The 27,170-nt window shown below is 39.3% G+C and overlaps 1 protein-coding gene across 2 annotated transcripts in view; it reads right to left on the minus strand.

Moving 5' to 3' along the window:
* Positions 1–20,999, minus strand: part of AGL (amylo-alpha-1,6-glucosidase and 4-alpha-glucanotransferase) — a 59,986-nt gene extending 38,987 nt beyond the window's left edge. The window contains exons 1-13 of one of the 2 annotated variants that reach the window (XM_083360481.1): positions 20,852–20,999; positions 18,345–18,555; positions 14,427–14,593; positions 13,383–13,586; positions 12,149–12,330; positions 11,147–11,258; positions 10,553–10,673; positions 10,009–10,111; positions 9,805–9,902; positions 7,977–8,116; positions 5,624–5,811; positions 2,609–2,732; positions 1,312–1,475 (exon numbers count right to left, since the gene is read on the minus strand). In XM_083360481.1, the coding sequence (XP_083216607.1) occupies positions 1,312–1,475; positions 2,609–2,732; positions 5,624–5,811; positions 7,977–8,116; positions 9,805–9,902; positions 10,009–10,111; positions 10,553–10,673; positions 11,147–11,258; positions 12,149–12,330; positions 13,383–13,586; positions 14,427–14,593; positions 18,345–18,555; positions 20,852–20,936 (1,899 nt within the window). In that variant the 5' untranslated portion in view covers positions 20,937–20,999. Of the gene's footprint in view, positions 1–1,311; positions 1,476–2,608; positions 2,733–3,108; positions 3,233–5,623; positions 5,812–7,976; positions 8,117–9,804; positions 9,903–10,008; positions 10,112–10,552; positions 10,674–11,146; positions 11,259–12,148; positions 12,331–13,382; positions 13,587–14,426; positions 14,594–18,344; positions 18,556–20,851 lie in introns of both variants that reach the window. The other variant, XM_083360482.1, reaches the window with a different exon arrangement.
* Positions 21,000–27,170: the final 6,171 nt, after the last annotated feature.

The raw sequence follows: 27,170 nt of genomic DNA on the forward strand, positions 1-27,170 counted from the left end.
AAGAAATCTAGGCTTAATTGATCTGGGCTCCAGATCATTTAAGAAATTAAGAAATACAGAGGTAGACCATTTTCACTGAGGACTGTGCAGCCTCTGCTTGAAAAAACCCCCCAACAAAACAGCTGTCTGCATTGTTTATTTGTTATAAGCTGAAAAAGCTCACAGGCTATTAAAAAAAGAACTAGAAGATCTGAAAGAAGGCTATAGTAAAACCTATTAGCCAGATTGCTATATAAAACTTTCGTTTGTTGCTCTTGTAATAGGGCAAACCATTTGGACATGTAGTAACCCCAGTACCAAACAGCTTATTAAACATGAAGAGGCAGGAGCCCCAGGAAAGGAGCGCAACATACTACTGGAGGGTGGGTTGCCATGGGCTAATGCTGGGGACTGTGGGCAGACTGTTGGGTGCATGTTGCATAGCATGAGTGTCTAGGCACTTGGACTAGACACGCATTATTGGTGGAGCAGTAGGCTAATGCCTCCTTAAGTAACACCAGCTGCCTGCAATTAGTGCAGGTTCGCATCCCACCAGGCTCAAGGTTGACTCAGCCTTCCATCCTTCCGAGGTAGGTAAAATGAGGACCCAGATTGTTGGGGGCAATTAAGCTGACTTTGTAATAATGCCGCTTGGGAGGGGTGTGAAAGCCCTAATAAGCAGGCATATACATAGAATGAAGGCTACTGCTAAGCTTGTAAGCCGCCCTGAGTCTTCGGAGAAGGGCGGGATATAAATGGAATTTAAAAAAAAAATTATAAAGTGTGGACAAGTGCCATGGACAAGGGATCCCTGGAATTTCAAACTCCATCGTGGGGATCCTTGGAAGAAAAAGTGGTGCAAATGAAAAGTCCCACACTGACTTTGTTTATGGGAAACTGGCAGGGAAGGTCACAAATGGAGAACATTACACTGCACAGTGTTTAAGCTTTAAGTGTGAGCTGGTTGTCAAGTGTCCAAATTGTAATCACATGATTATGGGGATGCTGTAAAGGCCAGAACTTTAAGGACCGGTCTTGGGTACCATTTCTTTAGTGCTATTCTAACTTTGAAAGATTGCTGAAACCTGAGAACTACCTTTATTTGTGTGTTTCAGGTTTAATTTGCGTTCATCATTCACATTAAAACATAATTTTTAGTGTAAAATTAAAAGTCCACTCATATTAAAACAGGATTACGTCTTTATGAACGTCTATATGAAGGAGTCTTTATGAAGGAGTCAAAACATGGATTATGCTACTCAATACATAATATTTATCAGAACTTTAAAGTTATGCCTTAAACAACCAGAGCACTACAGTGCTAATGCTTACCTGAATTGGACATTCATTATCATGTGTTATGTCCATGAAGAGTGCATGTGCAATAGCAGGTGTCAAAGGCCTCAAACGTGGCTGGACAAAAGATCCAACAGGTTCTCCACCAAAGCGGTAGACTAACCTGCCCTCCTCCTGGCTATTGTAGGCACTCATTGCTTCTGCAGAACAACAAAACCAATCCCTTTAAATGGACACTGATTTCTAGAATCATTCATCAGAACATGAAATTTTCGGAACTTATTAAGTCATGTTAATAGTCATTCAGGCCATAAATCCCAATCTGTAATCAGCCAACGGAAACATGTATTCCACACAGGTCATATGGAAGCTCTGAGTCCCAAAACATGCACAATCCAAGACCTTATCAAGTCAGTGTATGCTATGTTTATGATTTTCCTGATTAAAGGATTTAAAGAACAATAAAATATCTTTTAGATGGGATTTCCACTTTGGGCATAACTGGTAGTGACGCGGGACTTCATGCAGACTATCTTGAAGTTAAAAATCTATGGGTATTGGAATGATAAAAGGAAGCATCTGAGCAAGCCTAAAGCCTCATAGTCCAACATGACTGTACTTATCAAACATAACTATCATGTAGTTTAACATATCTCAAAAGCAACATAGACAGTCTTTTGGTCATCTTAATGAAATGGTTGATAATGTGCCACATCCCTCCCATTTCCTACCCTATCAAGCATTTAGCAATGTCAACATGAAATTTAAATGTGGTTAATTCCATGTCCCTTGAGTTATTTTTAAAATTATAAAGGCAGGATAAAAATCAAATGAATGAATGAATGAAATGAATACATACATAGATACTCAAGCAGACTTTGCCTTTTTCAAGCCTTCATTAACAGTGAATGTGGCACAGTTCCAATATATCCTAACCACTATAACACGCTTTACAAACCATGTTAAAGTAATGTCTTATAATCTGTGAATATAGTCAAGTATCTGACCCGACCAAATACCTTATTCCTTATCTTTTAGTTATGATTAGGGAGATAAAGCACATCACATCTGCACCAAACAAGATATACAACACAAGTTGTTCATATGAGATATAATACAAATAACATTTATACAAAGTTATCTCCCTATTCATTATTTTGTTGAGTTATGAGAAAGTGGTCACTACTTCCATTTTCTTCTAATTTTCATCTATAATAATGATGAAACAATACCATCACGTTTACAAAAAAGGAATGCACGTTCACGTTCTTCACTCACAGCAAATCATGTATAGTAAAAGACTAAATAAAACAGCAATTTAAAGCAAGCCTACCTCTTATTAAAGAATTAATGCCCAATTTATTCACAAAGAAGTTGTCCAGCTCTTCACTTCCAGTGAACAGTTCAGCCACTATATACAAGTTGGGGCGTAATTTTCTAGCCGTGTCCATCATATACTGCAAGAAGCGTAGCCAAGGAAGCCACAGATAGGAAAATGCAGAACAGCAAGAAAAAAAGAATGCAAAGCTAGGCATGGATTTGGAGATCAGGGAAAAATGCCATGCGGCAAAACCAAATTAGGTAGCCAAAAGGTTTAAAGAACCAAAAAGGTTCAGTTTATGAAGATTCAAGAAAGTTAGCCCAAGGCAATGAATGAAGAATGAGATGGAAGAGAAAAAAAATCAAAAGGAGAGAGGGAAAGGTGTTTGAATTGGCCAAGGATGCAAGAATACATACAAATAAAAAGACAAAATTAGTTCCACGTGGAGACTTTGACTTTATATAAACACAGCAATCCTGCAACAAACCTTTCAAGCATTTTTTTAGGGGTACCTCTAATCAGACTGGTAATTCCTAGGCAGTTGACAAAGACATTGTCAATGACCTCGCTGCCAGTGAAGAGTTCAGCTATCACATAAAGATTAGGTCTGACCGACCTGGCTGCTGCCAGCATTTCCTATAGATTGTAACACATATTTTTTTTAAAAAAGTATCTCACAGCATGTGCTTTTCTGACAAATATAGGACATCCGGTCCATTATTCTCTAATTACTATGGTTTTCATAATAATAACATATAAGCATCATAAAAACATAAATTAAAATGGGAAGAATGATAAGAGACATATTCTACATAATTCTTTTGATTCAAACAGTGCAGCACAGGCAGTCCTCATTTAACAACACTGATCCAGTGACTTTTAAAATCTTGTGACAGTACTGAAGAAATAGTACTGATGACCAATCTTCAAAGTTTCGACCATTCCAGTGTCCCTCAGTCACGTGACTGTGATTTGCGATGTTCCCTGCCAGCTTCCCTCAAGCAAAAATCAATGGGAAAGCTGACAGGAAGTCAGAAGGCCTGATTCTGACTTGAGGTTCTTGCTTAATGACTTTGCAGTGATTCGCTTATCAATGGTAACTGGGATCTTCCAGATCTGCCATTGCTAAGTCATGCAGTGTTGCTTTTTATAACTGGATGCTTAGCAACTGGAACTCCAGGCCCAATTAATGTTATTAAGTGAGGACCACCTGTATAATATAGTATTCTAGTTATGTTTAAAATTAACCAGGCCTTTTAGAATCATAATTTGCATGCCAAGGTCAAATTCTGCTTAACCTTAATCCTAGTTAGAATTTAAATATACATTTTCATTAAATAACTTACATCTGCAACCCGATTTCTTCATAAAAACATCTCAGCAGTAGCATCCCTATTTATCCTGACAATAACCCACTGAACTGACAGTGATAACCCAACATCATCTATTCAGCACCATTCACTAAGCCAAAGGTTAGAATGCAGTATACAAGGTTAAAGGTAAAGGTTCCCCCGCACGTGCATGCTAGTCGTTTCCGACTCTAGGGACCGGTGCTCATCTCTGTTTCAAAGCCGAACACTGTTACCTTCCCACCAGAGTGGTCCCTATTTTTCTACTTGCATTTTGACGTGCTTTTGAACTGCTAGGTTGGCAGAAGCTGGGACAAGTAACAGGCTACTCTGCTACGCGGCACTTGGGAGTCGACCGCCAAACTGCCGACCTTCTGATCGACAAGCTCAGCGTCCTAACCCACTGAGCCACCGCGTCCCTATACAAGGTTAGAATGCAGTAAAAAAGGTAAAGGTAAAGGTTCCCCCGCACATGCGTGCTAGTCATTTCCAACTCTAGGGACCGGTGCTCATCTCCGTTTCAAAGCCGAAGTGCCAGCGCTTGTCCGAGGATGTCTCCGTGGTCATGTGGCTGGCATGACTAGACGCCAAAGGCGCACGGAACGCTGTTACCTTCCCACCGTAGTGGTCCCTATTTTTCTACTTGCATTTTTACGTACTTTTGAACTGCTAGGTTGGCAGAAGCTGGGACGAGTAACAGGCGCTCACTTTGTTACGTGACACTCAGGATTCGACCCGTCAAACTGCCGACCTTCTGATCGACAAGCTCAGCGTCCTAACCCACTGAGCCACCATGTCCCTTTAGAATGCAGTATAGCGGGCTAATTTTGCCCTCTGCGAGAAGTTCGATCCTGATGGGCTCAAGGTTGACTCAGCCTTCTATCCTTCTGAGGTCAGTAAAATGATGACCCAGATTGTTGGGGGCAATATGCATACCCTGTAAACCGCTTAGAGAGGGCTGTAAAGCACTGTGAAGTGGTATACAAGTCTAAGTGCAAGTGCTGTTGCTATTCAGTGAAAAGAGTACCTGGGTCTTCCTATTCTAACACGGAAAGTAGAGTTCTTCAGATGTTTTGAATTTCAAGCTATTGCTACAGATCATGCTGGCCTTGTTTGAAGCCTAATGAACTTGAGGACATTAGGTTATCTTCCCCTGTTTTAACTTTGCTTCATGGAAAAAAAGCATTAAATCATGGTTAAAAGCAAGTTATGTGAAGCAGACTATAAGGGGAAAAAAAAGAAGCGGTTACGTCTGTGGCACAATTTGCACATGAGAAAGTGAATTTGCTAAGGTCAAATTAGTTGGACTTATTTTACGGTACACTGCTTTCAATAGCATTTAATCAGGGTTAATTTTTTAGCCAAGCTTAATTTTAACATTTTAGGTATATCCAAACAGGTGATCTTCTCCTGTAAAAGCCTCATATTACACTAGTTTCATATTCTTTTGCTCAAAAATGTGAGCACTGTTAGAATGATACCAACATAACTGAAGTGGCATTTTACTATTGCAGGATCACTATGATGTCTCAGATTAATCTATTACCTAATAACCATTTTACCTTGCATGATTACTGTAAAAATGACTAAGGAAGATGCCAAAGTTATCATCTCCATCAGCTATGGATATATTTTTCTAATATCACAAATAACTATGTATAAATGTATTTTTCTATACCTCAGCCACATGAAGAGGAGTAGAGTGGCAATTGTCAAGACGTACTCCGTGGAAATATTTGGCAGTAATTTCAGTATATTTTTTCATGTGAGCCCAAAGATATGGGCAGTCTTCTGGTTTATTCCCATAGCGCAGCTTGACACTATCACCCCAGCAAATAAGTTCTCTTCTAAGGTAGACATTTGAGCCTATATAAAGGAAACTCTAATTTAGGTACAACATAGTAACTGTGGTTTCAATATGCTTACTCATTTTAAATTATTTTAATTGATTTTTATAGTAACTTTATGAAAAATTACAATTGTAACAATAAAAATTAACAGCCCATTCAAATAATATCTTAGAACTTGACTTTTTTTATTTTGTTCTCACAACATTCTTAATGTTCTTCTATGTTCTTAAAAACTTTTAAGAAGTCTCTTTTGGAAATCCAATGTAGAAAAATTTATCCAGATCATTCTCTTGGTTATTCTTTTTAATTAGAGACATCGGTACTGGGTAGGCAGAAAAAAAAACCAGAGAGCCTTTCAAAATCAATTCAACTGATACACAAATTACAAAAGATGTAATTTGTGTGTCAGCTGAATACACAGCTGATTTTTTTTGTAAATTATCCTTGGAAAATTGATACACACAAAAGAACACTATTCACTTAGGTCTTTTATGCACTCATGGTTTTTTATGGGGAGTTGTTATTGGAACAACTTGCCTCCAGAAGTTGTAAATGCTCCAACACTGGAAGTTTTTAAGAAGAGACTGGACAGCCATTTGCCTGAAAGGTTGGTTGGACTACAAGACCTCCCTTCCAACTGTTATTCTGTATTCTATGTCCCAACATCAAATTGATGCACCAAGATGAAATATTGCTTCATTAAAATTCAACTGCTATCCTAAAGTTAAGATTTTCTTACATTTGTTAGAAACTAGTTATGATGATCCAGAAGATCCTCTTACATTAGATCTGGACATTTTATTTTTACAGGAACATCTTTTTAGTAAGAAAGATAACCCAAAGACCAGATACTGCATGAGTTTTACTTCTCCCTTTCCTTGCCCACAAATGAAATCCTCAATATATTTTATTAAGAATTCACCTTATCATTCCTAAACGCTTCACATGCTTATTTTAACCTACAATCATTTTAACCTTGAGCCATTTTGATTGCAATTCTTTTCTTCAATATTAGGTGGATTTACAAATGTCATGTGAGTCTATTTGAAAATTAAATATATAACGCCTTTTACTGCTATCAGAAAGATCACAGGTTGTTATTTATTGAATGTTAAGAGAAATATTTTCAAGAAAAGACCAATTCAACACAAGAATCGATGGGCAATCTGTAGGTGTGCTACAGATGCTATGCCACCAATGCTTACAGAAGCTTTAACTGGATTTTCTGTATAAAGCAAGAACTTGGACCAAATGCCTATAAAGCCTTTTCCTACTCCATGACTCTATATTTCCATATCTAAAATAAATATATTTTTAAATGCCCCTTTTGGATTTTTCAACAGCACTAAGTATGAAATCAGAATATCCAAAGTTAATGTGTGTATTTGATTTAGGAAATCTGGCAAGTTGCTTTTCCCTGTGGAGTTTCTTTTCTGATATTTATTTTATTTTTATTTTATTAAATTTATATACCGCCCTATTCCCGGAGGACTCAGGGCGCTGTACAGGGAAGATTAAAACAAACATACAAAAATTAAAATCAGATTAAAACAATTAATTAAATAAAGTCCCCGAAATTTAAAACTAAAGCCTAATAAAAATTAAAACCCCTCAGCCTGGGCCAGACAGCTCAAAGAGCCAAGTTTTCAGGTCCCTGCGGAATGAGCGAAGGTCAGGGGCAATCCTAAGTTCCATGGGGAGCTGGTTCCATAGGGCCGGCGTGCCCACAGGGAATGCTCTTCCCCTGGGAATAACCCGCCGGCATTCCCTAACCGGCGGTATCCTGAGAAGGCCCTCCCTGTGGGAGCGCACGGGACGAAGGGAGCTTGATGCCGGCAGCAGGTGTTCCTTCAGATAACCCGGACCCAAGCCATTTAGGGCTTTATAGGTCATCGCCAGCACCTTGAATCTCACCCGAAGGGCAACCGGAAGCCAATGCAGCTCGCGGAGTAGAGGTGTTAAATGATATCATGGTATACAGTACAATATATATTTGTATTAATTTACATGGTTAAAGAAAAATCTCTGAAATACCAACCAAAATGTACAGCAGGCAACATGAAGGGCTGAAATTAATTAATCCTTGGCGGACATCATCTAAACTAAATCATGGATGAAGGCTATTTTAAAACAAAAATTGCTTTATTCGAGCAGTTCAAGCAACCAAGAAAGATCACAAACCTGGTTCAGCAAAATTTTTCAGAGGATCATCTCCCATCACCCAACCATTATGGGCCATAAAATAACTTGCTTTGTCAGGCTGATGCATCATAACTTCCTCTTCCTCCAGGGTTAGTTCTTTAAATGGGTAAGTAAAGTACCTGCAACATGCAATAATTACCTTGCCGAACAATGAAGTGGATATTGATAAATAACTAGTAAATTTCTTCCAAGAGGAATAATTACATGTATAATATTGCAAGAATACACAAGTACTGTTTTTTCCCTAACCAACTTAATAATGTTGATTTTTTTTCTTCCAGCTTATCTTTCTACAGCTGAATTATGAATATAGTTATCTACATCCTGATAGATATCATCACATACAATAGATCTAAATGAGTATTTTAATAATAATAATAATAAATTTATTTATATAAAATTTTATTTATATATTTATATATTTGTTATTGTATTTTAACTTTCAAAACTAGAAACATACTATTAACATGTTTTTGTTACTTAATTGTACAGGTCACCCAAATCTGTTCATGAGTTTAATTTCCCCTATGCATTCAAACATTTTTGTTTTATTGAAAGAACCTGAAATCATTACTAAATGTCCGTCAAATAGGCCATCATCACAAGGAATGTTGAAAAAAATCATATGAAAATAATATTAAATAGAAATTTCAAAAATAAATTACACACACTTAATAATATTATAATATTATTTAATTTCAAATATTTAAAAATGCACTATTGGATATTATCAATGCAGTTAAGATAGCTGTCTATTTTTTACAGGTACAATATCTATGATCACATCTTCAACAACATTGAGAACTAAATTCTAACTTCACCAGCTATGTTTTAGTAACCATATTATCAGAAGTTGAAATTTTAGTTAATTAAGATGAACTAGAATATAAAACCAAGGTTGAAAGCTAAATTAATATTATGGCTTGTTTTAAATCTGATAATCCTTGCTTAGAAACATTGCTGGTTAAGGTGGAATAGACCTCCTCAATGGCTGACCCTACCCACTGGAATAGCATTTGTATGAAATCTATGGGTTTTTTTTTCAGAAGGACCTGGAGCAGAATGATTGTGATGGGCTTATGCTATTCCCTGTTATTTGTTATTTGTACAGTAATTCTCGATTTGTCACCATTCGTTTAGTGACTCTTTGAAGTTACACCAGCACTGAAAAAAGTGACTTATGACCATTTTTCACACTTATGAGCATTGCAGCATCCCTATGGTCATGTGATCAAAATTCGGATGCTTGGCATCTGGATGCAGTATGATGTGATGTCATGTGATCACCTTTTGAGTCCTTCTGATAAGCAAAATCAATGGGAAAGCCAGACTCACTTAACAACTGTGGTCCCAACTTAACAAATGCAGTGATTCACTTAACAACTGTAGCAAGAAAGGTCGTAAAATGGAGCAACATTTGCTTAACAACTGATTTTCTTAGCAAGAGAAAATTTGGGCTCAGTTGTGGACATAAGTCAAGGACTACCTGTAATGTGCTGTATAATTGCTTGATTTTTTTCTTTTTTCTTTTAAATCTGTATTCATTACATTGGTACATGTAACCTAGAATTGCTAAGATGATTAAGTAATTTCATAAATGGGTTAAATTAATAAATGAATTGCATATGTCTTTACAATTCAGATATATATCCTAGGTAAAAAGAACCCCAATTACTTTTATGTTTATACCACAATTATATTATCAAGCTTCCCTTTTAAGGGAGCATAAACAATTCTTATATATCATCATTCAGGAAAACATGCATTTTAAAAATACTTTTTATTTAAAATAGAGAAGATACAATACCCTGTAACCAATGGATATTTTCTACTTATAGCACCAAGCTTAGGACCATGACCAGCCAGACGTTCGTAGCTCACTGTTGCCAAAACACAGTTGACAGCCTGGAAGCCATTAAAAGGTTAATACAATCAATATTTAAGTGTTCAGCATAAGTATGCAATAAAGAGTACAAGCTACAATGTTCACATGACCCATGATTGTTACAACCTGCTCCTGATGGTAATTTGTTTGTCGGAACTTTTCATCATTTAGCTCTTCAACTCTTTTGCGGAACCAGTTGCAACACTCTTCTATTGCAGCTGGTCCATTGCTAAAAAACGTAAATGAAAGGGACTATCTTTAGAACAAGTAAAAATGTGAGTTTAATGTTTGCATAATCAGGAAGGAAACTGATGTATTTTGATTTGACACAAAGTTTAACTAACTTTTATATTAAGCATGCTTCTTAATGTAAGCTATGGTCTTAAAAGTGTTTGCAATATATTGTATTTTTTTTTAAAAAAAACTGTTTTTCCATTAAATATACATGCACCAAGGACAGGCCAGAAGACCTGCAAATATAAGCAATTCTAAAGAGTTTCTAAATAAATAAAAAATGAAGTGTAGAAAGAAAGCATGGCCATGAACTGCAGCAAGCTAATTCTAATAGTAATCATACATTTCCGAGATTCCTCCACATCTGTAAATGATATATTGACTATGATTTGATCACCAAATGACAAATTTAACATTGTCTTTAGAAAACACATACCTATGTGGTATGAAGGTATTCAGTGCTACGTTCATATCTACAGTACAGCCAAGTCTTTTATATTCAGGATCTTGAATGATTGCAAGATGTAGATTGGGATCAGTTTTAACCTTTGAGCTACCTGTTGCAGAGAATCTGTGATGAGTTTCAAGGCGTATATTGTTATTTAGGACAGCAATTCTTAATTTTCTGAAAGCTCAAATGCAATCAGACATAGATACAACCCAGGTTTAAGTACTGTTACCCAGGTTCATTGTTCCTGACATCCTGTAATAATTACAATAATCCTACAGGAAGACTAGTTTCCAGTTCTGTTAAAATATGCACACTTGGCCACTTTTTCAGAATATGTGCTAGATCAGGGTGTACCAATTGGAACTCAAAGGGGATTGCTACCATCAGTCCCTCTCACAATAGACAAGACAAAAACATGTGATTGATGTGGGATAAGTGATTCCTGAAATCAAAATAATTTTTCTCCATGTATCCAGAAAAAATGATCAAGCATTTCCCTTTACTGCAAAAGTATTTTTTCATACCAATCATTGTTTCTTTGATGATTATACTATAAAGAATCTGAGTTATTTTGTTTACCTTTCGTTAAAAGAGTTTTAAATTGCTGCACTGCTTTTTCAGCATCAACTTGGAAGAATTGCCATAATTTTATCTTGGGAAAAATATCCTCCCAAAAGATTTTACGGATACACTGGAAAAATAAGAAGCATATCAAGTCAGTAAATAAACAATATTTAGCATTTCAAACACTATTCACTAGTCTATAAATATATTTGTTTCAAAATTGTTTTGAAATATCATTACTCTACAATATGACTCTGTTATCCTTTCAGAAGAAAACAAATAATAGAAAGTATTTCTGATTATTTTTAAAGCACATTATGTCAATAAAAACTACAGTGGAAACATTACTGTATATGATGCCTTGTGTTGCCATCTATTTTTATTTTTATTTATTTTTTTTATTTTAATCCCATTTATATCCCGCCCTTCTCCGAAGACTCAGGGCGGCTTACAATTTAAGCACAAACCAATGTGCTTAGCAATAGCCTTCATTCTATGTACGGTATATGCCTGCTTATTAGGGCTTTCGGCCCCCACCAAGCGGCATTATTACAAAGTCAGCTTATTGCCCCCAACAATCTGGGTCCTCATTTTACCTACCTCAGAAGGATGGAAGGCTGAGTCAACCTTGAGCCTGGTGGGATGCGAACCTGCACTAATTGCAGGCAGCTGGTATTACTTAAGGAGGCATTAGCCCACTGCTCCACCAAGGCTCTACAAAGTAACGATAAATAATTCATGGCAAGCAGATTGTAATGAAACAAAATATTAGTTTTAAGAAAACATGCTGGAAATGTAATTTTAAAAGCACATGAGAATTATTTAAACATATGACAGAAAACATTGCACAAACAATATATTAAAAATATCCTGGAAGAAACTGTTTGAAAGATGAAAAAGGAGACAAGGCCGGAAGCAAAATTAATAATTCCAAACCCGGGCTACATTAAAGTAGGCATAATAATTGCTTTCATTCTGTGATGGCATGCACTATCAATAATTTTTGTGTTTTCTCACATTCAAATGTTGGTCATTTTCAATAAGTGGTGGCAGTCCTTTTTCACTGTATTTGCCCCCAGATATTTTACAGGTGAAATGCCAAAGAGCTCGGTCCAAAAGCCAGGCTGGTTTCAAGTGAGGGGAGTTTATAAGATTGTATCCACACTCAGGATGCTGAGTCAGCCATTCACTGTTTGAAGCTTAGAAAAACAAGAAATATACAATTAGTAGCACACCTAGCTGGAAGATTTTAGGCACTTCACCAAGGTGACCATATTTTCCTAGAAAAAAAAATTAAAGGACAAAACTGAATAAGGAGCAAATCTGAAAGAGGTTCATAAGGATGAAAAAATTCTTTATGTTTATAACTTTGATTTACAAAGGAAAATTCAAGAGCAAAACCAAAAAAATTTTTACAACCAATTTTATAATAAAAAATTCTAAAATCAAACCTATATGTAAATTTGTTTTTTAAAAGCCATTCAATCTCCATATTTTTTTACATGAATGTGAAAGACTACACATTAAATGGTACCACTTGTATGGAAAAAGTTAAATGGTCAAAAAGCTTCCTGAAATAATTTAGCTTTCCGAAATTTATTTATCTTTCTGTTCTATAGATTTTAAATTAACTACAGGTAGTCCTCAACATACAGCCACAGATGGGACCAGAATTTCCACTGTTAAGGAAAACAGCTGTTGTGCTTGATTTTATGTCCTTTTTTACCAGTTAAGTAAATTACATGGTAGTTAAGTGACTTTGCTTGTCAGAAGCTGGCTAGGAAAGTTGCAAAACACATGACCCCAGGAAGGTGCAACCATCATAAATGCATGCCAGTTGCCAAGCACCTGGAGTTTGATCATATGATTGTGGGAATGCTGTGATGGTCATTAGGCAAGGAATGGTGGTAAGGGAAATCATGATTTAACCACAAGTTAAAACTGTTTTCAAAAGTCAGAGATGAAATATTGATTGGATTTTTTTCAGTTAATATCAACATGGGGCCACTTTAAAAAAAGAAAAAATCAAATGTATGTAAACTTACATAACTTTTGATTAACGGTGTCCTTGTTCTTCAAACCAGTATAGTCAGTGCCAAAAGGAACTAATTCTGATGCTATTCATATAAATAAATTCACATGCCTATATACATTAAAACCAACAGAATTTGGACACATGAAAATGATTACGCGATGGCAGCCTCTTTGCAAATCAGCAAGCAATAAATAAATAAAATGAAAATAAGCATACCAGTGTGATTGTAGACTACATCTGTAATGCAAAGCATATTCCATTCGTTTTTCATTTTTTCCACCAGTTTTCCAATTTCATTCCAAGAACATTTTTTGCTGGAGGATGAAAAGTCAGGATTAACTTCCAGCTGATCAGCCAATGAGTAACACGATCTAGACAGACCAAGTTTCTGCACTGGGGTTAGGTGAATCATGTTATAACCTGTAAAATAATGAAATTTATAAACAGATGCTTTCCACTTTCAAGTGGGTAAGAGGACAGACATTGCAAACTAGGTAGTATTCATGATCTGAAACTATAAAGCAAAAAAAAAAAAAGTGGTTAAACCAGGTAGGCCTGAGGATACTCCATTTTAAGATCAGAGATTGCCTGGAATTTTTAGTGCATGTCAGCCCCCATTAGACAGACCAGAACTGTGATCTCCACAGAAAGACTAAAACTTATTGAGAGTGACTGTAAAAAATAGAACCCTGCAAGTATGATTGTACTGTATCTCCTCCCATTCTCATGTGAATTACTGAAACGTCTATCTGAGCAGCTTCCACATCTTTTCTGCTTGCTTGGGACTTAAGTTATGTTTCCCCTGATTACTTTGGTAACAGATCTCTGCCTATCCCCATCAATGTCATCTTCCTCTCTCTCTTTACAGTATATTACTAGAATAAAGATGATAGATAAATATTTATTTATTTATTTATTTATTTATTTATTTATTTATTTATTTATTCGGTTTATATACTGCCCTATTCCCAAAGGACTCAGGGCGGTTTACAAGGCAAAATTTAAAAACAATCCAATATAAAATTAAAATAAATTAAAATAAATTAAATTAAGTCTAGCCACAAAAATTAAATCACAATTTAAAAACATTAAACCCCTCAGTCCAGACCAGATAGCTCAGAGCCAGGTTTTTAGGTCCTGGCGAAATATAATGAATGGATGTCACAGTCCAAAAGGTGAAAATACACAATTGACTTTTGAAAGTAGTATACACTTTATATCTCAAGTCGAAATTTGGCTTGGGGTAAATGGGGCTATTACCAGATTCTTTTGCAACTTTAAGACGATCTTCCCATCCATCAAATGGTCCCAGACACTTGGCTAGGAATGTCTGGAGTGTAATACAATCCAAGGGCAAGACATGATTGTCAGCACCAACACGTAAAATAGGATCCACAACTAGATAACCTCCACCACCTTTCTGATTCCTGGAATAAAAGACACAAGTGTTGATTTTATATCAATACAAAGAAAATAGACATTATCTTCACTCAGTAAGATAATTAATATTTACCCAGAATTTGTTTAGCTTATTTGAAAATGCAATTCAACTTTTTTTTAATTTTCTAGCTTACAGATCACAAAATAAATAATTCAAGAAAACCTACTTAAGTCACTTGGACTAATGCAAAAATAAAATCAGACACAAAACAATCTAGATTCAAGAATATTTTCACTTTGATCAAATGCAAATGTAAAAAATCAATCATGTTGTTGCCCTTTATAAAGTATTTTCAATCCTTTCAACCTAGAAGATTTCCCTTTAAAAGAAAAATATAAGACTGTAATCTTATGCCTTGGCACCAGAGTAGAAAACGCTATGAATGTAAAAAGGCCTGCAATATTTTAAGGATTGAGGGCTGCACTTTGTCTCTGAGTAGTGTGACAGGAGCCAAAGTTCTCAAATAATAGAAGAGGCTAGAACAAGAATATTATATACATTTAAATTAGTTGATGTTTTTTCACACTAAAAGCTATACCTGGATAACTTTTGAAAGTCTATGAAGCGCTGGGACTTAGGCTTATTTATTTATTTATTTATTTAGTTATATTTATATACCGCCCTATTCCCTGAGGACTCAGGGCGGTTTACAGGGAATTAAAAATCCAAAATACAAAAATTAAAAACCCAATTAAAAAATATTAAATTAACCCTGTAGTCAGTTAAAAAACCCCAAATTAAAATTTCCTCCTCAGTCTGGGCCCGAGAGCTCGAAGAGCCAGGTCTTCAGGCCCCGGCGGAATGATCGGAGGTCGGGGGCAGTCCTCAGCTCCACCGGCAGCTGGTTCCAGAGGGCAGGCGCTCCCACCGAGAAGGCCCTATCCCTGGGTGTCACCCGCCGGCAATCTCTCACCGGCGGAACCCTGAGAAGACCCTCCCTGTGGGAGCGCACAGGGCGAAGGGCGTTTGATGCCGGCAGCAGGTGTTCCCTCAAATAACCCGGACCCAGGCCATGTAGGGCTTTATAGGTGATAACCAGCACCTTGAATTTCACCCGGAGGGCAACCGGAAGCCAATGCAGCTCGCGGAGTAGAGGTGTTACATGGGAGTATCGGGAAACCCCCATTACAACTCGCGCGGCCGCATTCTGCACCAGTTGAAGCCTCCGAGTGGTCTTCAAGGGCAGCCCCATGTAGAGAGCGTTACAGTAGTCCAAACGGGAGGTCACAAGCGCATGAGTGACTGTGCGTAGGGCGTCTCGGTCCAAATAGGGACGCAACTGGCGCACCAGGCGAACCTGTGCAAAAGCCCCCCTGGTCACGGCTCCTATATGATCTTCAAAATTGAGCCGTGAATCCAGGAGGACGCCCAAGTTGCGAGCCCTATCAACGGGGGGCAACACCTCACCCCCCATCGTTAGAGGTGGAATAACATGGTTAACCCGAGACGCCGATATGCACAGCCACTCAGTCTTGGCGGGATTGAGACGAAGCCTGTTTCTCCCCATCCAGACCTGAACCGCCTCCAGGCACCGGGACATCACGGAGAGGGCATCACTGGGTTGGTTCGGGGTGGAAAGAAAAAGTTGGGTATCATCAGCGTACTGGTGATACCCCACCCCAAAACCACGAATGATCTCGCCCAGCGGCTTCATGTAGATGTTGAACAGGAGAGGCGAGAGAACCGACCCCTGAGGAACTCCACAAATGAGAGACCTCGGGGCGGATCTCTGCCCTCCTGTCAACACCGACTGCGAGCGGCCCTGGAGGTAGGAGGAGAACCACCGTAGAACGGTGCCTCCCACTCCCAACCCCCTGAGACGCCGCAGCAGGATACCATGGTCGATGGTATCGAAAGCCGCTGAGAGATCTAATAGGACCAGGACAGAGGAACAACCCCTGTCCCTAGCCCTCCAGAGATCATTCACCAGCGCGACCAATGCCGTCTCCGTGCTGTGTCCGGGCCTGAAACCCGATTGGTACGGGTCCAGATAATCAGTTTCCTCCAGGAACAGAGGGAGCTGATGCGCCACCACACTCTCAACAACCTTCGCCAGAAAGCGAAGGTTGGAGACTGGACGATAGTTGTTTAAAACAGCCGGGTCCAAAACAGGCTTCTTGAGGAGGGGTCTCACCACCGCCTCCTTCAGGGCGGCAGGGAAGACACCCTCCTTCAAAGAAGCAGCTATTACTGCATGGAACCAGCCTCGTGTTCCCTCCCGAGCCGCATAAGCTAGCCAGGAGGGGCACGGATCCAACAAACAGGTGGTGGAGCTCAGTCTCCCCATGATCCTGTCCACATCATCAGGGGAAACAGGGTCGAACTCAGTCCAGATAACATGCTCAAGACCGCCTGATTCCTCCACATCTGACTCTGCCCAGTCAGAGTCCAGGCCGGTCCGGATCCGAGCGATTTTGTCCGCCAGATGATGACTAAACTCCTCGGCTCGTCCCTGCAAGGGATCCTCTCTCACCTCCTGGTTAAGGAGGGAGCGAGTCACCCTAAACAGGGCAGCCGGGCGATTATCTGCGGATGCGACAAGGGCTTCACTCCTCTGATAGGCAAAATTGCACTGCTGAACTGCGAGAAATGCAGGTTAGCAATAGAATCATTTTTTGCAAAAAAAAAAGCATATGGATTTACTTTAAGGCCACAAACAAATTTATCTTTGTCTTTTCTGATGCCATAAGAATCTTTAGCTTCTTGCCTTTTATTATTTGTGGTTTGGGTTTAGCCCTTTGAACCCTCTCACCTGCTTTACGTGCTTCTAGGACCACAAACCTATAGTAATGTATCTGGGAGGAAACCCCACTGAGTCAGAGTGAATTATTTTCAAGTAGAAAAATGATGGGTTGCTATTACCCCCTATTTATAGCAGGCAATATTGAGTTATTGTGTCAGCCATTAACCGTAGTCTAGATAACCATGAGTGCAGTATTAACACTACTTTTATTGTTAAGGTCACAGTAACAGAACCTTGTGAGTCTAAACATACATCTGTTCTGGACCTTGCCTTTATAGTCCAAGAAATCAGGGACAACCCCACCTGAGACATTTGCCATGCCCCCATTGTTTCCGCAGGGTAAGCCATCAATTTTCTGACCATTGCCTAGTCCAGGACTTTTTAACCTTCTCACCCATTGTACCACTTTTAGGATATGGCAACATCCGAGTACCATCAGTCGCCTAGCAAGGTGTCAAAAACTTGACGACCATCTTTTCTAAGATGGTCGCGTACCACCTGCCAGGTGCCAATGTACCACAGGTGGTACCCGTACCACTGGTTGAAAAGCCCTGGCTTAGTCTGCTGCTGGTGCTGCTCTTCCTTCCGTCTCCCAAGAACATTCTCACACACCATTATGTTACGATTCACCCTCATGAACAAAAAATGAGTACACATGTTCATCAATACCAAATATGTGAAGGGACACTATACAGCAAAGCAAATACATGTAGTAACCTCACTGGAATGAAAATGTCAATTTCTAAGCATGGGGAACTGTGTACATCAGTCTGAGGTATAGACTGGGTCTTCATGGACTGTTTTCTTCATGTATCTCCTTAGGTGAACCTGACACAGCTGAAGATTTTCAGACACAGGAAGCTGCCTTTGGTATATGGCCTATTCCACCGCTACCGGGAAAAAAAATGTATCAAGACAAGTTTCATGCCCCTGTTCCCACAGAGAAGACAACTGCTTATGGTATCTCTCCCAGAAGTTTTTAGCTTTTGCTTACTCATGAGTGAAGTAATATTGATATGATCCAGAAATCTGGAGTTCTACTTTACAATATTTGTCAGAATCATCTTCTTTTCCTGTTGGGTTGTGCCAAGTTAAGCATCTGAACTTGTGGCGATCAAACACTTCTCCAGCAGCTGGGTAGTTAGTATACACTGTAACATGCTTGCCTTGCAAAGTAGGGCCCAAACGGAACTGTAGCTCATAACCTGAAGAAAGCAAGACAAACATTTATTAGAAAAACCTTGTCTTGGGTTCCTATCATAAGGCTGAACCAATCTGGGTTCACTGCCACATTTGTGTCCCCACAATGCTGTGCAAATTGTGAGGGGCTCTGTAATTTGAAACAGAACCTACTCCAAATAAACACTTGGGGTCCCTTGGATTTCCTTCCCCTGCCCGCCCCCCAGCCAAGGTATCACGATCCCATTCTTGTCTAGCAATCTGAGGGGCATCTACCCATTATCTATACAAGCAATGTTTCCTCTTCCCTTTGCTTCCCACCCTAGGAAAGAGAAGGATGGACCATAAGAGACAGGCTACTTGTAAAAGAACCTATTTTTCATCACCTTCCATTAGCCAGTTAGATGCCCTTCCTCATTTTTCCCAACCCCAGAAAACTGCATTGAGGACATTTTAAAATGCCTACTAGCCAACATTTAAAACAAATATGCTTACAAGATGAAAGAATATTTTATAATCAATACATCCTTATACATAGTGCATCCCAATCAGGACAGATACAAAAAGGAATAATTTGTAATTACAATATTTTAATATCATAAAAAATCAGGAAGAAAAGTAACTTTAAGTCTAATCCTAAAGAAGTCCATTTTCATAAGTCTTACATATGATCATTATGCTTTTGCTAAAGTTTGACAGGTCTGTATTAATGGCATCTGCTAAACATACTCTGGACTACAAAGATATTTGCATAACTTATTTCCCAGAAACTGTGTCAACTTAAAACCTATATTATTCAATTTAGCTACATATCCTTCATAGCTTCTTTCTGTGAAGCAATAATTTAATGCATGTGACAATAATAATATTGTCATAATCATTCAGGATCACAGAATAATCGCAGATTTCTAATTTTCAAAACAAAATGCATTCTTTTTTAGTATTCAGATCTTTCTAATTTCAGGAAAAGATTCACAAATAAGTCTTATAATTTCTTATGTTTACATTCATAGACATTTGTTACCTCAGATAGAATCATTACTGTAACAGTTACAGAAAGTAAAGATATTAATTTCATTTAAATGTTGCAAATAAAGCATAAATAGCTTAAAAACTTGTTTTTAGACAGTAATCCTGAAATATAATTTTAGCATCTTTCTTGTCCACAATTAAAAGAAATATGAATGTTTTATTTTGGGTGTGACAGCGTTGATAAGATACTATAGATGCATAGAAGCCACCTTCCTGCAAATAGCTCCTCTGTACTTAGAATAACATTTAAAGCAATCCAACTATGTGGGTGAAGTTTAGCTTCATTGGCTGCACTGTGAAATCAGTATCTCTCTTTTGGAGAGCTGCCAACTTGGCTCAAGTAGAGTTAGGAAAACATTTGAAAGGGTTCCATATTGAGGAATAGGGTTTATGGCTTTTCACTGTAGCATCACATCCAAAGTTGCTTTTTCTTTTATTCTTTGCATTTTTTATAAATTTCAACCGTAATGTGCTTCAATAAACTCTAAAAATACCAGGCATTCGTTCTTCTTCCTCTTACTATGAAATTAACTCCTTATACTAAAAACTGTAACTGTATAATCTAAATATTTTCCCCAAATGATTTGTAGATAATATATAAAAGAACAGAATGTTCTTCTTGCTGTAGAAGATGGCCCATCAATCTTAAAACCATTTACTTGGAAGGAAGCCCTTAAATTGATGCATTCTTTAGCTTAAGTATCTACAAATGTATGAAAGATTTATTAATGAAGCCTAACCACTCAGCAAAATGATTCCACAATAACTGGAAGCTTTAGAGAACAGAAGTTTTCTATCAGTGAATTTACTTGCAATGCCATATCTACTGCCTTCAATAAGGCAAATACTACAGTACTTCATTTATTATATGATCGTTTGAAAAGGGAAACATATCCCATTGAATTCACCTACTCTTTATTTTTCAGTATGCATTATGCAGCTTAATGCAGCTTAAAATAATTCCACCAATTATGCCTCAACAAGTGGTGGCACCACTTTCTGTTCCTTGAAATCCTTCCTCAATAGGCATCTTCTTCATAAGACTGTAACTTCTCACAATCAGATGCACACAATTTATTTTCTCAACCCCTCCAAGTATTAAAATGCAAGCTTTTACGGTGCTCATGCTGGGATCCTTCTAATCTAAAGCTTTATGTGCAGAGAACATAAATCAACAGAGATATGTCGACCATTTGCATTTTCTATTGCAAAGAGGGATAACTACTAGGACTCCAGTAGGCTTGCACAACAAAAAAGAAAAGATGCAGGCAGCTGCTTAGGGATACTAACCTTGTTCCAGCCGGAACAGGGTTTTGTCCAGCTTCTCCATGTCGTTGAGAAGAAGCACCCGGGTATGCTTAACATGATGGCTCATCTTCACTGCCCAGACTTTTCCACTCTTGCAGACAGCAGCAGAAAATAACTTCAGAAAGACTGAAGCGATGATCCCTAACAGGGAGAAGAAACAGATACACAAAAGCAAAGGTTAAACACACAGAGAGTTGTTTTTCCCCCCACCTCCAAGCAGAGAAATGAAGAGATGGGTTCAAGCCTCGGGTCACCTTGAAAGCCGCCCGTGAGAGAGATAACACACTTACATGTTGCCCGTCCTCACAATCCACATAAAACCACTTGGCAAGAGTTGAAGAAGGATGGCGGAGCGGAGGGGGCAGCTTAGGGGCGCCCAAACTTTCTCCTTCCAGCCACTTAGTCGCGGCTGCAGGCAAGACCCCCGAGCTCCGCGGGTCTGCAGCCCTAGCCTTGGGAGAGGGCGCTCTCCCTTTGGGACCGGAGGGGCTGGCACCTGTCACTCTTCGTCTGAACAATGCGACCTGTCCAGCCGCCAGGGTGCAACCCAGCCCCCTCCCCTCTCTCGCCTTTGGGACCGGAGGGGCTGGCACCTGTCACTCTTCGTCTGAACAATGCGACCTGTCCAGCCGCCAGGGTGCAACCCAGCCCCCTCCCCTCTCTCGCCTTTGGGACCGGAGGGGCTGGCACCTGTCACTCTCCGTCTGAACAATGCGACCTGTCCAGCCGCCAGGCTGCAACCCAGCCCCCTCCCCTCTCTCGCCCCCATTATCCCCGACTGCTGTTGTCTATAAATATAAGGCGAAGCCTGGCCGCCCTCGATTCACTCACCCCGGGGCTCCGCAGCGGGCAAAGGCGGCTCGGGTGTTGGCACAGAAGGGGAGCTGGAGCTGGGCCTGGGCGGCCGGGCGGGCTGCCGAGAGAAGGAAAGGAGAGAACTCTTAGAAGGGAAGAGGTTCAAAAGTGCGGAGGGAGGAACTGGATTGGGCAACCGAGAGCTCCGCCTGACGCCCGAAGGGTTTGCAGGAAGAAACGCGGCTTGAGGCTCAAGGTTGGGGCGCAGGCCCGGTAAAGCCTCTCTTTGGCTCCCTCCTCCTCCTCCTCCCACAGCTTGCACGACGCTGCAGCCGTAGACTGTGGCCGCCGCCGCTTCTGCAGCAGCGAAAAGCGGAGCGGAGGGGAAGCGAAAGCAGAGGCCGGGCGCCAAGCTTTGGGTTCAGCGGGGCGCCGCAGGCAAGGTGAATTGCGAGCCGAAAAGAGATATTGCTGGGAAGTGGTTGCACAATGGATGAAAGGAGTCGTTTGCTTTCGCCTCGGAACGCCGCGTTTGAACGGTTGGCCGCGGCACCTCAGCAAAAGCCACGTCTCCTTCCGTTACAGTTCAGACACGTGTAATTCTCAAACTTCAATCAGGGTCAGAGTCGCAAGCCCCGAGGAGAGGGATGAGCTACACCAGGGGTAGGCAACCTCGGCTCTTTTATGACTCATGGACTTCAACTCCCAGAATTCCTGAGTCAGCTATGCTGACTCAGGAATTCTGGGAGTTGAAGTCCATGAGTCATAAAAGAGCCGAGGTTGCCTACCCCTGAGCTACACTTTTTCCCTGATGGCAATAGAGTGACTCCTCGACAGGAATGCCGGGAGTTGTAGTTCGTAAACATTGGGAGGACTAACAAGGTTGCCCAGCTTGAAATGACAGTGACTTAAATCAGGGCTTTTCAACTTTTTCACCCATCCTACCGCTTTTAGGATATGGCAACATCCGAGTACCACCAGTCGCCTAGCAAGGTGTCAAAAACTTGATGACCAAAAGAAAAAAAAAAGTGGTGAAGTCCTCGACTTACAACAGTTTGCTTAGTGACTGTTCGAAGTTACAATGACACTGAAAAAAGTGCCCCCCAAGCCACAGCCGAGCAGGACACCTGCCTGCCTGCCCAGTGGCGCTCTTCCTGCTGTCTGAGGTTTTCATTGTTGTGAGCATTGCTGTTGAGGATTGGCAGCGGGGGGGGGGGGGGGTGTTTAGTTTTTATTTCCCCCCCCTCTGCTGGGTGGTTGCAGCAGTTTTTGGTCACTTCACATGAACCTGGGACACTGTGACTGTCATAAATATGAATCAGTTGCCAAGCATCTGAATGTAAATCACGAGACCCTGGAGATGCTGAAACATTCCAGTTGATCAGCACTTCTTCTGGACTCAAGTGCCAGGATCAGTGCTGAGCTCCAGCTGGAGCCTGGCGCTGATCCTGGCACTTCTGCTTTGCCCTGACAGCCCTGCAGCTCCAGCCATCTCTCGCTCAGGCTTGTGCGGTGCTGCCACCGGTTCAGCTCATTCCCTTCCCCCACTACCACTTTTCTAGGATGGTCACGTACCACCTGCTAGGTGCCAATGTACCACAGGTGGTATCCGTACCACTGGTTGAAAAAACCTGACTTAAATGGCTTGTGCTAAAAACCATCACATTATTTTTGGCACATCTTTTCCTATTAAATCTAGCCGTTGTAGTGCATCATGTTAATATTGCATGAGCTGAGCCATTTGGAGTTTATTTCAGTAAACCTTGGCTGTAGGATGTTAAAACCAGGGTATTCAGTTTTCCTGACAAACCTGTCCCGCCAGCAGCAAATAGTACTATAAAACTGGTGCTCTGGGAAAAGGAATTTGGGTACATGGTTGTCTGGGTATGTAATTTCTTGGCTAAATTTGGTCAAAAAAATTTTTTTTAAAAAAATTCTGGTATTCAGATGTACTTAGCTTCAATGTGAACAAGATGCATTCTCTTCTGATTATTTATTTGGGGATTTTAAAATTATGTGTGCAACAATGTAAGGGTGGACTTCTTCGAAAGAATACTAGATTTATTTATTTATTTAGATCATAGCCCCAAAAGTTGACAAGAAATTAAAACACGCTAGATGAAGGTAGTTTAACAAAGACTGCAAATCAGCAATAGAATACTACTACTAAAAAGAATACTACTAAAGGACCAATATGCAGTTATTGTAAATATTATCCTTTAAGTATCCAGAGGTTTTATTGTTTAAATAAAAGTAATGCTAACATCTAACTTTAATATTTGAATTGCTACCTATGTCTTTGTGTGTGTCTTATGTCTGACCTGACATGCTAGAATACAGTTCCACAACCTTTCCAGCTTTGTGGATCGGCAGGAGGGGGAGAGGGCATGGTTCTGCACGAGTGGCGGGCACATGTGCCTGCCGCTTGCACAAATGGAGTGTGCATGCACTGTACTCACCCGATGCTTGCACAAGTGGGGATGCACATGTGCACTTGCCCAACACTTATGTGATCCGGTTCCAAACAGCTCAAGGCCTGGTAGTGAGATGTGGCACGAGGGTTGAGGACCCCTGTGCTAGAACATCTGATATTTATCTTGGTAATGCTTACTGCATCTTTATAAAGCAGGCCATAATAATTATTCAGTTTCTTTGGTGAAGTTTGGAAAGGTTTTCCACTATCCAACTATGTAATAAAAATATATCTAGCAGTTGCATAATAGAGTTGCTGCACATATAGTATGAAGGCTTCCACAAAATGAAAATGGCACACTGCTCTGTGTGTATACAGAATGTGACTGCTGCTGAGTTTGTATTGCTATTTTGTTTATCTGAATCAGTCTAGATCAGTGATGGCGAACCTATGATACCCCACAATGTTTTGGGTGACATGCCCACATTCACCGATATTTGACAACAACTATTTTTGAAAGTTTGCCCCTTTCTTGTGTGATTTGTGGAGGCCTCACAAAAATTCAGTGAGTTCTTGTAAGGCTTTCAGATGCTCCGAAAATCACGCAAGAACAAGGCATGGTTTTGCACAGTTTTTGGAGGTTGCAGTAGCCATGGATGAATGTTCCCTGAAGCCCCTTCAAGAAAGAAGGCATTATGTGACCTGGAACTGCCTTCAGTAGGCCTCAGAGGCCTGTCAACAGAAAGAGAGCATCACCTGAAGATAAGAGATATGTGGCAGATTCTGGGGATTCCGCATATGGTTATACTGCACTTTTTTAAAAAATGAAATAAAATAAATGAATATGTAAAGAATTGTTTGTTTTTTGGTTCAGAATGTGTATGTGACATGGCAACAGAGCCAACTCAGGAATTTTCCAAATTTTTGACACACTGAACCCAAAACATTCACCACCAGGTCTAGATCACTGATCTAGTGTTTCAAGATGTACTGAACACTACAGCTCCCGAGATCCCCATCCATCACATTTTATAGTCTTAATACATTAGGGAGTTAAAGCACATTATGAATTTGGTTAATTTTATATTATGGATAATTTTTAGTTAGAATATGATTAATATATCTATAACCCTGTATTTAGCTCTGGGAAGTGGGGGGGAAGGAGGGTGGTTTGGAGTGGGTGGGTTTTGTGGATATGTATTGTAAAATCTTTTTTTTGTAAAACTCTTTAATAAAAAAAATACATTAGAGGTGGGAACAGCCATTTGTGGACACTCTTCCCAAATGGGAAACTTGCCTAAATATAAATACACAATAAAATTATTTTCAATGTGAAAAACAGAAGTGCTGTGCTACTTTACAAACAACCATTCTAAAAATCTTGGAATGGCATTAATAACAAAATGCAAAAGAAAATGTTAACCAGAACCCGGCCAAATTTGTACCACTAGAGATTTGCCTTTTTTGATCAGGGTTTCTTTCTTTTTTAACCATCTGATTCCATGGCTTGGAAAGGTTTGAAAACCCCTAGGCAAATGCAGGGATTGATTTTCCTTTGGCTGAGAGGACACTGATTTAAAAAAAAAAATTCAGGGGCAACCATAACAACAGCCTAAAGAACTCTGTGTATCTCAAATATTAAATATGCTCACAGCATATTGCAGGAAAAAAAAGCTAGGAGAGAAACTGAATGGGTTATTATGAAAGAGAATCTGGCTGGACTACAAATCCCAAAGTACAATATTGGTTTACTTCATAGTGTAGGTATAGCATAATGCGCTACTTAAAATATTTAACAGCTTGCTTATTTATTTTTATCCCACCTTGCTTATTTTTTTTTTACAAATAATGCATATCTAATACTTCCTATTTTCCCCATAACAAGAACCCTTTGCAGTGAGTTGGAATAGTCCTAAGAGAGGACTAAAATTCAGTCCCTTGCTTTCTAGGCCATAACCACAACATTACACATCCATTTTGATTAATCATTTTTTCCTCAGTCTTAGCATATATATTATAACCCACAGGATTTCTATAAGAATGAAAGAGGAGGTGCTAGGGAAAACCTTGTAAGGCACCTTTTGTTCCTGGAGAAAAAATAGAAAACAATTTAAGACAGAATTGAAGGTATTTAGTCAGAATAGTCATCCAGAAAATTTAAAGCATTTTTCAGAAATAGATTTTTACCTAATCAAAATGAGTGGACTGAGGGGCATCTAGCTCTCCAAACTTATTTTTACCATGTTAATTTTAATATTGTTGCCATAGTTACTGTCTCAGGGCGTGGGCCAATATGTGTGTTCAATTCTTTATATATGAATATTCCTTATATATATATATATATTGACAGTTTATGATTGCAGTTTGCTTAGTTTCTGAGTTTTACATCCGTGGTTCCTAATACTTTATCCACCACTGAGACAAACAGGCTAGCAGCTTACAGAAATATATTTAACTATGGGCCTCAGAAAAGGTCAGGCCTGTGGTAATTGAAGGTCAGGCTATTTTCAATGGTCACAACTGTAAAAAACACACACAGATTCTCAGATTACAGGAATGAGCTGGATTTTCAGGAATGTCATATGGTGGCATGAAGATGACAGCAAATTCAGAACACTGGAAGTAAGATAATATTTTAAATGGCCCTGCATGTTTACTGACATCAAAAAAATACCTCTAATAAAAAATTACTATCTTTGTAAGACAAGACCAATTTACTCCTAAACAAAATGTGGCATATTATATACTTCAGTTTTAAACTGAAATGCTTGGAGAACTGGGAATATTGATTCCACCTTGGTGCAATTTTACTTCTGCAAAATTATAATAAGAATTATAATAATGTCTATTAGAATAGCAAATTGTTTCCATTTGATTAAAAGTATTGAATATCCCTTAATTAAAAAAACAGGATGGTTGGAAAGTGAGGATGGGCAAAGAAAAATAGTATTTATCTCATAGGCTGATCATGGCTACAATGAGTCTTTGCAGCAAAGATAATGGAAATTGCATCATAGTTTATAATACTGTACAAAATGTTTTTAATGTGCATTGTTCTGAAATGTTAGTCCCTGGTTTGGAATAGAAAATTTT

Source organism: Vipera ursinii (genome assembly GCF_947247035.1).
Source record: "Vipera ursinii genome assembly, chromosome: 3".
NCBI classification, from domain to species: Eukaryota; Metazoa; Chordata; class Lepidosauria; order Squamata; family Viperidae; genus Vipera; species Vipera ursinii.